This window comes from Scyliorhinus canicula, chromosome 4 (assembly GCF_902713615.1).
Source record: "Scyliorhinus canicula chromosome 4, sScyCan1.1, whole genome shotgun sequence".
Classification (NCBI taxonomy): domain Eukaryota; kingdom Metazoa; phylum Chordata; class Chondrichthyes; order Carcharhiniformes; family Scyliorhinidae; genus Scyliorhinus; species Scyliorhinus canicula.
In genome coordinates this window covers 85,403,400-85,416,385 of record NC_052149.1, presented here as the reverse complement: position 1 = coordinate 85,416,385, position 12,986 = coordinate 85,403,400, and the positions used below count along the sequence as shown (strand labels likewise).

Sequence of the window (12,986 nt, the reverse complement as noted above, 5' to 3'; positions counted from 1 at the left end):
TGCCCTTGACATCAAAGCAGCATTTGGCTGAATGCAGCATCAAGAGGTACTAGTAAAATTGATGTCAATCGGAATCAGTGGGGAATCTCTCCAAAGGTTGGCCAGTCATCTTCACCCCAGCATAATCACTATTTGTTCCTAAGGGCAGTGTTCTAGACTCAACCATCTTCAGATGCCTCTATTAATGGTCAGAAGTGGGAATGTTTATTGATGATTACACAGTGATCTGTTCTATTCACAACCCCTCAGAATAAGAGAAAGCTGTGTCCACAAACAGCAAGGCCTCAACAATATTCAGGCTTAGGCGATAAGTAGCAAGTAACATTCATGCAAAGCAAGAGCCAAGCAATGATCACCACCAGAAAGAGGAAATCTAACCATACCCCATTTACATTTAATGGCATTATCATTATGGAATACCACACCGTCAACATCCCGAGGGTCACTATTAACCAGAGGTTTCTTAGAATCCCTCTGTGCAGGAGGCCACCTGGCTATTAGGTCTGCACTGACCCCCCCAAAACAGCACCCCACCCAGGTCCACTCCCCCCCCCCCGTCCCCGCAACCCCACCAAACCTGTCATCCCTGGGCATCAAGGGGCATTCCCAGCATTGCCAATCCACCCAATGTGCACGTCTTTGGACTGGGGGAGGAAACCAGAGCACCTGGAGGAAACCCATATGCAGAAACTGGGAGACAGTCAGCCAAGACTGGAATTGAACCCGGGTCCCTGGCGCCGTGAAGCAGCAATGCTAACCACTGTGTCACTGTGCCGCCCACTGGACCAGCTACATAAATACTATGGCTACAAAAGCATGTTAGGTGGATTGGCCGCGCTAAATTGCCTCTTAATTGGGGAAAAAAAATATTTTTTTAAATTATGCCTGAATTGAAAAAAGAGGCTAGGTTTTCTGCTGGAAGTGCTTCGCGTTCTGATTCCCAAAATCTTTCTACCATTTACGAGGGAAATTTCCGGAGTGTAATGGAATACCCTCCACTCCTAATGTGGACCCTTTGAAATCTAATAACAGTGATTTTATGAAAGAAAATAAGGAAATGATGCATATGCTAAATAATTACTTTTATGTCAGTATTTATAGTACAAGAGGTCAGCATACTGGAAATCGCGAGGAAACTGATATTACATCAAAGACAGGGCCTCACCAAAATTAGTATAGTCAAAATAACACCAATGAGGAAAATAATGATACTCAAGAGTAAAAATACACAGAATTAGATAGTTTCCATGCCAGGATTTAAAGGAAGTAGGTGAGAACAATGCAAATAGGGGTTGGTTTAGCTCACTCGACTAAATCGCTGGCTTTTAAAGCAGACCAAGCAGGCCAGCAGCACGGTTCGATTCCTGTACCAGCCTCCCCGGACAGGCGCCGGAATGTGGCGACTAAGGGCTTTTTACAGTAACTTCATTGAAGCCTACTCGTGACAATAAGCGATTTTCATTTCATTTCATTTCATTTTCAAATACCCTATCCACAATCTTCAAAGGTTTTCACAATTCAGGCACCATTCAAAAAAAATAAATTTAGAGTATCGAATTCCTTTTTTTCCCCAATTAAGGGGCAATTTAGCCTGGCCAATCCATCTACCCTGCACATCTTTGCGTTGTGGGGGTGAGACTCACACAGACATAGGGAGAATGTGCAAACTCCATACGGACAGTGACCCAGGGCCAGGAACGATCAGGGACTGAATGGGCCAGTCAAAAGGGCCGGTATGCTTGAGCACTTGACACAACTGGAGGCGGACGTGGCCATGTTGCAGGAGACACATTTGAAGGTGGGGGATCAGATTAGGTTGAGGAAGGGATGGGTTGTGCAGGTGTTTCATTCGGGATTAGACTTTAAAATGAGGGGGGTGGCAATCCTGGTCAATAAATGGGTGGCGTTCGAGGTGGGGAAGATAGAGGCGGACCCGGGGGGTAGATATGTTATGGTTAGTGGGAAGTTGGAGGGTATGGCCGTGGTATTGGTAAATATATACGCCCCAAACTGGGATGATTTCATAGAGTTTACAGTGCAGAAGGAAGCCATTTGGCCCATCGAGTCTGCACCGGCTCTTGGAAAGAGCACCGTACCCAAGCCCACACCTCCACCCTATCCCCATAGCCCAGTAACCCCACCCAACACTAGGGGCAATTTTGAACACTAAGGGCAATTTAGCTGTTGAGTTTATCTGACGGGTGCTGGGGAAGATCCCGGTCCTGGAATCATATCGACTGATTATGGGGGGGAGATTTCAACATGGTCCTGGATCCGAGGCTGGTTCATTCGAGTTCCAGGTCTGGGAAGGTATCAGCTATGGCAAAGGAGCTGCAGGGGTTTATGGAGTGCATGGGGGGGTGGATCCGTGGGGATTTGGGAGACCAAGGAGTAAGGAGTTCTCATTCTACTCCCATATACACAAGGTATATTCCCGGATAGACTTCTTTGTGTTGGGTACCCCGTACTGGGTAGACCTGCAAGTCAACAAAGGAAAGGCCCAGCGGCCGCAATGGAGGTTAGATGTCGGGCTGTTAGCGGAGGAGGAGGTGTGCGAGCGGGTGAGGGAGGACATTCGGGGATATATAAAGAACAATGACACAGGTGAGGTTTCGACGGGGGTGGTGTGGGAGGCACTGAAGGTGGTTATTAGGGGCGAACTCTTCTCAATTCGGGCACATAAGGAGAAGACTGAGCAGACCGAGTTAGACAGGCTGATGGCCGAAATTTTATAGGTGGACAGGATGTATGTGGAATCTCCAGATGACGGGCATTTGAAGGAGCGTCTGAGACTGCAGCTGGAATGTGGGCTCCTGTCTACAGGTAAGGCGAAAGGAGAGCTGAGGAGGGTAAAGGGGGCGGTGTATGAATATGGGGAAAAAGCCAGCAGGATGTTGGCGCAACAACTGAGGATACAGGTGGCAGAGAGAGAGATTGGGAAAGTAAAAGATACAGGGGGGAAGCTGGTTTTGGATCTGGCGGGGGTGAATGATGTGTTTCAGGAGTTTTACAGTAGATTGTATAAATTGGACCCTCCCAACAGGGGAGGAGGGTATGAAGCGATTCCTGGGAGGGGGGCTGGAGTTCCCGAGGATAGATGAGGAGTTGGTGGGGGCATTGAGAAGCCCAATTGGGCTTGGGGAGGTTATAGTCGGTTTGGGGGCGATGCAATTGGGTAAGGCCCCGGGACCTGACGGATACCTGGTTGAGTTCTATAAAAAGTTTTCCGGGTTGTTAGGGCCGCTCCTGGTAAAGGCTTTTATTGAGTCCAAGTAGCTGGGAGTGCTCCCCCCAACGTTATTGCAGGCATCGATCTCCCTTATTTTGAAGAGGGATAAGGATCCGGAGAGTTGTGGGGCGGATAGACCAATCACCCTGTTGAATGTTGATGCTAAATTGTTGGCAAAGATCTTGACCATGCGCATAGAGGATTGTGTCCCAGAGGTAATAGGAGAGAAACCAGATGGGATTTGTGAAGGGACGACACCTGACATCCAATATTAGACAGGTGGGTGGGGAGGTGTGGGTCAGTGACATGGCAGGGTTTCTCAGGCTGGAGAAGATTAAGTTCACCGTAAGGGGTTCATTACAGGAGTTCGCTCGGAGGTGGCAGCCATTCATTGACTTCTATGAGGAAAACTGACCATCAGCAGAAGGTGGGGGAGGAGGGGAGGCATGGAAGTAGAGAATAAGGGCATGGAATCTAACATATAGGTAGCTAGGAGTTAGGACGGGGGAAGTTGGGTATGTTACTGTGCGGTTTTTGTGTGTTTTGGACCACTCTGCTATTTAGAATATTAATATGTTAAAATATTAAAATTATAAATGCCTCAATAAAACGTTTTCCAAAAAAAAAGAAAATAAAGTCCCCCATAAGAGGGACTGATAGCTAAAGTTGGCATCCATGGAATTGAAGGCAAGAAATTGGCTGAGCAGTAGGAGACTGTAGATTAGGGTTACTGGACAGCTAGTCTAATTGGCAGGATGTGATTAATGGCAAGGATCTGTGTTAGGCTTTAACAATTCACTGCATTTATTAACAATGTGGACACTGGGTTAGAAAGCCATATTTCCAAATTTTCCAGTAGCACAAAGATGGGCAGCATTCAAAATATTGTGAATGGAAGTACAAAATTCCAGACAATAATAATAGTCATGTTTATGGACAAAACTGTTACAAATGGAGTTCAATGCAGAAAAATGCGAGGTGGTCCAATCTGGATCTGAAAAGGATAGTATGGTACTTTCTAAATAGTGAAAAGCTCAAAGCAGTGGAGGTCCAAAGAGATGTTGGGGCCCAGTTACATAAATCGTGAACAGGCATGAAAAATAACCAAAAATGTCACGGAATACTCGCTTTTATCTAAATCTAAAGGACTAGAATACAAGTATAGTAGAATTGATGCTTTAGTTATACAAAGTCCGAGTTAGATCACATAGAACCATACAACTTACAGTGCAGAAGGAGGCCATTCAGCCCATTGAGTCTGCACCGGCCCTTAGAAAGAGCAACCCTACCCAAACCCACACCTCCACCCTATCCCCGTAACCCCACCCAACCCTTTTGGACACTAAGGGCAATTTAGCATGGCCAATCCACCTAACCTGCACATCTTTGGACTGTGGAAGGAAACCGGAGCACCCGGAGGAAACCCACGCAGACACGGGGAGAACGTGCAGACTCCGTACAGACAGTGACCCAAGCTGGGAATCGAACCTGGGACCCTGGAGCTATGAAGCAACTGTGCTAACCACCATGTAACCGTACTGCCCACATCTGTTATTAAAATATTATCCAATAAGATATTAAGGGAAATAGATAAGGTCGATAGAAAGAAACGTTTTTCCAACTGGTTGGGAGTCGAGGATTGGTGGCATAGAGCCAGATATTTCAGGAATGAAAATAAGCAATGTCTCTGCACACAACTTGGAACTATCTTCCACAAATGACAATTGACGCAAGATCAATTGTTAATTTTAAATCTGAGTTTGTTACATTTTCATTAATCAAAGGTACAGAGGGATATCGGATTAAGGTGGGTAAAGGAAGTTAGGTCGTAGATTATTCATGACCTCATGGTTCGGCAAACACAATGGGTTAAATGATTTATTCCATTTCCTAAACTTCCATATTCCTATGTTCACTCTCTCCACCATGAACACATAGGGCTTGATTTTTCAGCTGCACCCACCACAAGATCACCACAGACAGGATGGGCCCATGTAAAGGTCCGTTGATCTTGGCGGAAATTTAGCACTGGTTTAAGACAAGGCTAAATCGCTGGCTTTGAAAGCAGACCAAGGCAGGCCAGCAGCACGGTTCAATTCCCGTAACAGCCTCCCTGAACAGGCGCCGGAATGTGGCGACTAGGGGCTTTTCACAGTAACTTTATTTGAAGCATCCTTGTGACAATAAGTGATTTTCATTTCATTTCATTTTCAAATTTCCGGTCGGCGGGGACAGCCGAAGAATCCCGCCCATTGTGTCTTCAGTGTGTATCATTAGCATGATGCACTGCAGGAACTTATCAAGGCTTCTTCAACACCTCACACACCTACAACCTTTATCACCTAGAAGGACAGCAGTTACAGGGAACACCATCACTTTCAAGTACCACACCCTCCTGAATGGGAAAATATCTCCATTCCTTCATTGTCATTAGGTCAAAATCTTGGACCTCCTTACCTAACAGTGCACAGGGAGTACCTTCATCACATGGATTGCAGTGGTTCTAGAAGTCAGACTGCTGATGTGTTGGGTAAGCTGGGTCTGCGAGGACTGCGTTTACTGCAGTAGTGACAGAGCCAGGGGGCGACTCCCGGGGGCTAGTAGAATCGTCCGGGGCCGGCATCAATCCCACCCTCGCCGTGGCCCGAATTCTCCGCCACCCGGGAATTGGCGGGGGCGGGAATCGCGCTGCGCTGGTTGGCGAGCTCCCCGCGGCGATTCTCCGGCCCGCGATGGGCTGAAGTCCCGCCGCTGACAGGCCTCTCCCGCCGGTGGGAATCAAAACACCTCTGGTGCCGGCGGGGTTGGCGGCGCGGGCGGGCTCTGGAGTCCTGGGGGGGGGGGGGGCGCGGGGCGATCTGACCCCGGGAGGAGCCCCCACGGTGGCCTGGCCCGTGATCTCGGGGCCCACCGATCGGTGGGCGGGCCTGTGCCGTGGGTGCACTCTTTTTCTTCCGCCCCGCCATGGCCTTCACCATGGCGGGGGCGGAAGAGACCCCCTCCCCTGCGCATGTGCCGGTATGACGTCAGCAGCCGCTGACGCACCGACGCATGTGCGGACTTCCGCCGTTCGGCGAAGGCCTTTCGGCCCCAGCTGGCGGGGCGCCAAATGCCGTTCCCGCCGGTCGGCGGAGCGGCAACCACTCTGGCGTGGGCCTACCCCCTCAATGTGAGGGCTTTGCCCCTAAAGGTGCGGAGAATTCTGCACCTTTGGGGAGGCCCGACACCGGAGTGGTTGACGCCACTCCAATACGCCGGAATCCCCGCCCTGCCGGCCGGGCTTCCAACACTTGAAGAAACGCAACTCGATTTTATTGATCTCTTAACTATCATACATGCTTTATCTGTGGGTTGACACTATGCTGACTTGACTGGAGACCTGAGGCTAACCTGACCAGGCTATCTTACTACCACATGGTGTGTGTTCTAGTTGCTGCTCACGAGCTCTGACTGTCTCAGAGGCTGGATCCCAAGAGAGCGGGAAAACTAGTGCCGTCTGGCTTTATAGTGGTTGTATCCTGTCTGGTGATTGGCTGCTGTGTTCTGTGTGTTCACTTACATCCTGTGTGTCAATCACTGCCTGTCTGTGCACCATCATATACCTGTGTGTATATTATGACAATTGCCACCACTCTCACAAGGACAATTGGAGATGGGCAATAAATAGTAGCAATGTCCAGATCCCATGAATGAATAAAAACGGATCCACATGCACTTTTGTTCCTGTGGGCTTCACTGGATAATGATCAGTTGCGAGTACAATAACCATCTTTTTTTCTCACTCATAGACTAGCTACTGAAATAATAATTGTAATATGTCTGCCTGTGTCCTGAATTAAATCAGCTAATTCAACTGCTACATATTGGAAACCAAACCTGGCTTAGTCCAACAGCAGGTTGCATCATTACTCACTAGATTGTCAGGACCACAGAAAAGTACTGAAGAAAATCTAGGCAAAGGAAACAATAAATCTTTCAAGAAGTTTATTTAAAGGAGATCAGGATTGAAACTTCACTCATTAAACTCTGGTCGTGATACTTAAGAAGCTTCAGAGTTCGCACTTCATCATGCACTTACCTGCTTGTTCTTTTAAACGCGTACAAATGTCAGAGTCTGGCTTGTCACTTTCCTTAGATTTTTCTCCATCACCGAAACAAGCGCAAATGTCTAACATCTGTTCAGAAGTTGGAGTGGGCTCTATAGAAAGCAAAGCATAATTGTGGCTTTCATTAGCTTCCAAGTTGTTTGAAATCTTCATTCTATGTGCAGAGCAGACAATTAAACTGAAACAACAATCACTCTGAAGCCCATTTAATAGCATATTGATCGTAGCACTCCAAAACATTAAACCACTTCCGGGCAGTTTTGTGTGATATACATACATTTATATAGCATTTTATTCGACAATGAATAATTTCAAAGCATTTCACACTATAATTTGCTTTGGTTATGCAGAAAAACCCTGCAGCTATCCTGCAACAAAAATATGCTATAGACAACAGTGAGATGAAAGATTTATATTCTTATATGATCAATATTTTTATCAGGTAAAATGATCAAGTGATATAGATCAAAGCACGAAGGAATTAAGATTTAGTTCAACCACTATCTAAGTGAACAGTGAAACTAGCTAGAGGGGCTGAAAGGCCAATTGTTGTTTGTAGGCTTCAAGCATTGTACAGGTCGCCAGGAAAATTCCTGCTCTTCTTAGAATAATGCTATGAGAACTTTTACATGCATCTGAATGAAACAGCTTCATGGGACCCATGTTACTCCTCTTTGAAGTGTGCCTCACTACAAATGACGCAACACTCTCTCCTGGGACTGAAATATTCTCCTGCCAGGAGCAGCACGGTAGCATAGTGGTTAGCACAGTTGCTTCACAGTTCCAGGGCTCCAGGTTCGATGCCCGGTTTGGGTCACTATCTGTGCGGAGTCTGCACGTTCTACCCGTGTGTGCGTGGATTTCCTCCTGGTGCTCAGGTTTCAACCGGCAGTCCAAAGATGTGCGGGTTAGGTGGATTGGCCATGATAAATTGCCCTTAATGTCCAAAGAAAGGTTAGGTGGGGTCACTGGGTTACAGGATAGGGTGGAGGTGTGGGCTTGGGTGGGATGTTCTTTCCAAGGGCCTGTGCAGACTCGATGGGCCGAATGGCCTCCTTCAGCAATTCTATGAAATATTAGCCAAGATTCTCTACTGAAGCCCTGATGCAGTGCAAGCTTCTGGCCCAGAGATAAGAGCCTCATCAACTGAATCTGGCTTCCATAATGGGCCAACTCCTCCAATTTATCAGTTTATAAAGACATAGGGCTGGATTCTCTGTTCAGGAGACTATGGGCTGGATTCTCCAATTTCGCGGCTATGTCCAGAGGAAGTGTCTGGTCTTAGGATCAAAAAGTCGGTGCCGCCCCCGCACCAATGCTCAGCCCAGTGGGGTGCTAGCAGCCGCGCCACATAAAGCCCCCGGCTTTAACTGCAGATACGGACGCATGCGCACGACCTGCGGCGGCCGTGCCATACATGGCACCAGTCACGTGCGGACCTAGCCTGCCAGATAGTGCCCCGCATAACCCCCCTCGCCGCCCCCGGACCACACCGCGCCAGTTGCCCCAGCCCCCACTGAAGCCCCCCACCAGCGGAACGACTCCTGCACCCCCCCTCCCCGGACTGTGGCAGCGCTGGTCACAGTCCGCAGCCGCGACCCAACGTCCCCGAAAACTGAGAGGACACACGACCGACGCCATTGGGAAGTCGGCCAATCGGGAGCGGAGCATCAAGGGAAGGACTCTGGTGACATCCTGAGGCCATCACTATGGTGTGTGGCGTACTCAGGTTACGCTGTTTTTGAGGGGGTGAAACGTCCAAAAAACGGCACCGCCCCCAATTTCAGCATAAAATCGGATTCTCTGGCCAATCACCGAATGCGATTTTGCCGTTACCGATTGGAGAATCCAGCCCTATGTTCTCCCGCCAGAGCTGAATCGCTTCTGTTTCGCACTGGCGCTGGGAGTGGCACCTGGAAATGATTGTGTCTCTTGCCATGCAAATTTATGCATGGCAGGGATCGCAAGGGATTCTGTCGCAATTCCGCTAGCGGATCGCCATTTTCAGCAGGAAGCCCACCAATGTCGAGGCCCGATGGCTGGCCCCTCTTCCCTTGCAACACAGATCCTGCCCTCCCCAACAGGTAGGGGCATGCTCCTCCCCCACCATGGGAATTGCTGGCTTACCTCCTCCCACAGAACACATGCATGAGGGTGACCTGACCTCCCCCACCAACCCCTCACCAGAGAACCCCAACAAAGGCCCACATCAGACCAGCCCACCAGAAACCCCCACCAGAGATCTGCACCAGAGACCCCCATCAGATCCCTCATCAGAGGCCCCATCAGTCTCCCTCATAACAGGAACCCCCCAATAGCAGAGAACCTCTCATAGAAGAGAACCCCCCCCCCCCCCACACACAATCCCCCCAGGGAAGCTAAAGAGCAGTGCATAGAGAAACAATTTTTAAAAATCACTGCTTTTTTACTCAGCTGTGCCTTACAGCTGCTGCCTCAGACAGATCTCTAGAAAGCAGCAGTTGTAACATAATAAAAAGCCACAAACACAGAACAAGACTCTGGGCACCCTTTGATTTGCAAGGTGCCAATTCAATTCAAAGAGAAATGATTTTTAAAAGATCAATATTGACAGCTTCCAGTCACACAGTTGTCTGGATAGATTATTTTAATTTCCCTTTAAATGTATCTCAAGTAGCCTGCTGTGAAACTATCCAAATGTTGATAAACATCTAGCTATGATTGACTTCTTATGACAACATCAAAAGCAGTTAAGTGCTTTCTGCTGAGCAAAAGAGGAAGTGAAAGCACTTAACTCCTCGATGTTTATAACAGGGAGTTCCCTTTTATGGCGGGTTTTCTGATATGGGGGTTCCCTTTTATTGGGATTCCCTGCTATATAAGGTTCCCTGTTATGCGGGGTCTCTGGTGAGTGTCTCTAGTGGGGCTCACTGGTGTGGCTTTCTGATGGGGAGGGGGGGTCTGGTGGGGGGATCCGGTGGGGGACTGGGGGTAGATTTGCATTGTGGAGGGAGAGAGGCTCTCCGGTGTACTTTGGGGGAGCCTATCTTAAATATTTACCCCCTTGGCCCACGGCAAGGTCCATCATGTCAGGGTCACCCTGGCCAATATTTGTACCAATCCACACCACATATATCACAGCCCAAAGGGCTGAGGAATCACAGAGGTGTGGAGAATTCAGTGTCCAGCCGTTAATAGGTTAGAGATCATAAATCATACATAGGTTATAAATCATTGATCCATTTTGTCCCATTTGCATCCTCCCAATAGTGTGGGGCACGAAACGGGTCGGTGCCCGGCAGGCAACGGAGACTCCAGTCCATTAGTCACATTGTCCTACCTGAATATATATGACTGCACACTTCTTTACAGTCAGAATTGTTAGACTCTTAAATATTACACCTTGTGGATATTAAAGTGCTTTGCAAAGTAAAATACTTTTCTAAGGAAAATAATGCTGCTGAATGTAGCAAACTGTCTTCCCCAGCATGCTCTGAGAACCATCAATCAGATTGGTGAGATTCTGTTTGCCCTTTTTTTAATTTAAAAAAAAGTATTATTATTATTTTTGTTTTAATTTAATTTTTCATTTTTAAAATTTATTTTATTAATTTATTGTTTATCTTGAGATTGAAAGAAGAAGAAAAATATTAAGTGGTTAAGGGATGCCAAAAACAGCTGTGAAGAAGGGAGGAAACGCGGGATCGCCGCTAAAGGAGAGGACCAGTAAAAGTACTGACAAGATGGCGGATGCCGGACTGCGTGGTGGGGCCACACTACTTACAGGAGAAAGGATGACCGAGGTGATGGCTGTGGAGCTGAAGAAGCAGTTTGCAAGGCACACGGAGGCGTTGAGGAAGGAGATGGCGGTCGCACTGAGATCATTGGTGGAGGAGACAATCATCCTGGTGAGGGTGGGTGTGGAAAAGCCATCGGCCGAGATGAGAGAACAGGGTGAAAAGATGAAGGAAGTGGAGGAGGCCATGTCGCAGCACAGCGACCAGCTCACCTTGATGGGAGACGAACTACAGAGGGTGGTGGAGGTCAACAGAGGACTCTGAGCAAAGCTCAAGGACTTGGAGAACCACTTGAGGCGGCAACATCTGAGAATTGTGGGCGTACCTGAAGGGGCAGGAGGCTCCAGGCCAACTGAGTACTTTGCTAACAGGCTGGTGGAGTTGATGAGGGAGGGTGAAGACCCCTCCCAGTATAAACTGGACCGAGCTCATCGGTCATTAAGGCCGAAACCCAAAGTAAACGAGCCACCGATAGCAGTAATTATCTGCTTCCATAAATACCACATGAAGGAGAAGGTGTTAAACTGGGCGAAGCAGAAGCGGGATGTGCCGTGGGATAGTGCTTGAGTTCAGATTTACCAGGTCTTGACGGTGGAGTTGGCAAAGAGACGAGCAGCGTTCAGCCGAGTGAAGGCAGCACTGTACAACAAGGGACTGCAATTTGGTATGGTATACCCGGCAAAGTTGAGGGTGACGTGCAACGCCACAGATTTTTATTTTGAAACGGTGGAGGTGGCTGAGATGTTCCTGAAGGCAGAAGGCTTGGGTCAGAAGTGAGGAGTGGAGCTGGAAGAGAGATCGTGGACTGTGATTGGGGAACTGGAAAATGTATAAATGTTATAACTTTCTTTTCACTGACCTGTATTTAACTTACTTAACTTCACATTGTTATAGAGTTTAAGTTTGTTTTTGGTTTGATTGGCATTTTTGCTCCTTTTTTTTGTTGCAACGGTTATATATTGTGTCATTGAATTGCATGGGTTAGATTGTTTTTACGTTTCTTCTGGGATTGGGTGGGAGAGGACAGAATGCCTTTTTGGGGGAGAGGGGTCTACCCGCACTAGCTAACTAAAGTCGGCTAGTGAACGAAGGTGAGGTGAGAGGAGGGCTGTAGACATTGGAGCCTGGTTAGCAGGTTTTGATGGGCCTACGAGGCGAACAAGTGGGGTGGGGGAGGTACGATACTGGGTGAGATTTTTTCAAGGGGAAGTGCAGGGGGGTTTCTGAGAGGGGTTCGATGTTAATAATGGCAAGGGACGGGTCAGACTCATGGGGCAGGGCCCGGTGGTTTGATGATGGTGGATAAGAAGGGGGGAGGGGGTGAGAGATCCCCAGTTAGGATAGTCACGTGGAATGTGAGGGGGCTGGGAGGCCCAGTCAAGAGGTCAAGGGTGCTTGCGCATCTTAAAAGTTTGAAGGCCGATGTAGCAATGCTGCAGGAGACTCACCTGAGGGTGAAGAACCAACTGAGACTTAAAAAGGGCTGGGTTAGTCAGGTGTTTCACTCTGGATTTGACAGAAGAGCTCAAGGGGTAGTGGTAATGGTCAGCAAAAGGGTACGGTTCCAGATAGAGAAGGTGGTTGTAGGTATGTGATTGTGACAGGGGAGCTGGAGGGGAGGCTAATGGCGCTGGTAAGTGTATACAGTCCCAATTGGGACGATGTGGGATTCGCGAAGAAGGTATGTGGGGCCATCCCCGACTTGGACACACACAAACTGATAGTGGGGGGGGGACTGAAACTTGGTGCACGAACCAAAATTGGACAGGTCACAGCCGCACTCGCTGGTCCCATCAGGAGGGGCGAAGGCGCTGGCTAGGCTAATGGTGGATATGGGAGGGGTAGACCCTTGGAGGTTTCTGCACCCGAGGGAAC

At 48.4% G+C, this 12,986-nt stretch overlaps 1 protein-coding gene across 6 annotated transcripts in view; it reads right to left on the bottom strand.

Moving 5' to 3' along the window:
* Positions 1–12,986, bottom strand: part of axdnd1 (axonemal dynein light chain domain containing 1) — a 314,107-nt gene that overhangs the window by 285,686 nt on the left and 15,435 nt on the right. For all 6 annotated transcript variants that reach the window (XM_038794662.1, XM_038794663.1, XM_038794660.1 and 3 more), the window contains exon 3: positions 7,308–7,427. In XM_038794662.1, coding sequence (XP_038650590.1) covers positions 7,308–7,427 — 120 coding nt within the window. The remainder of the gene's footprint in view (positions 1–7,307; positions 7,428–12,986) is intronic.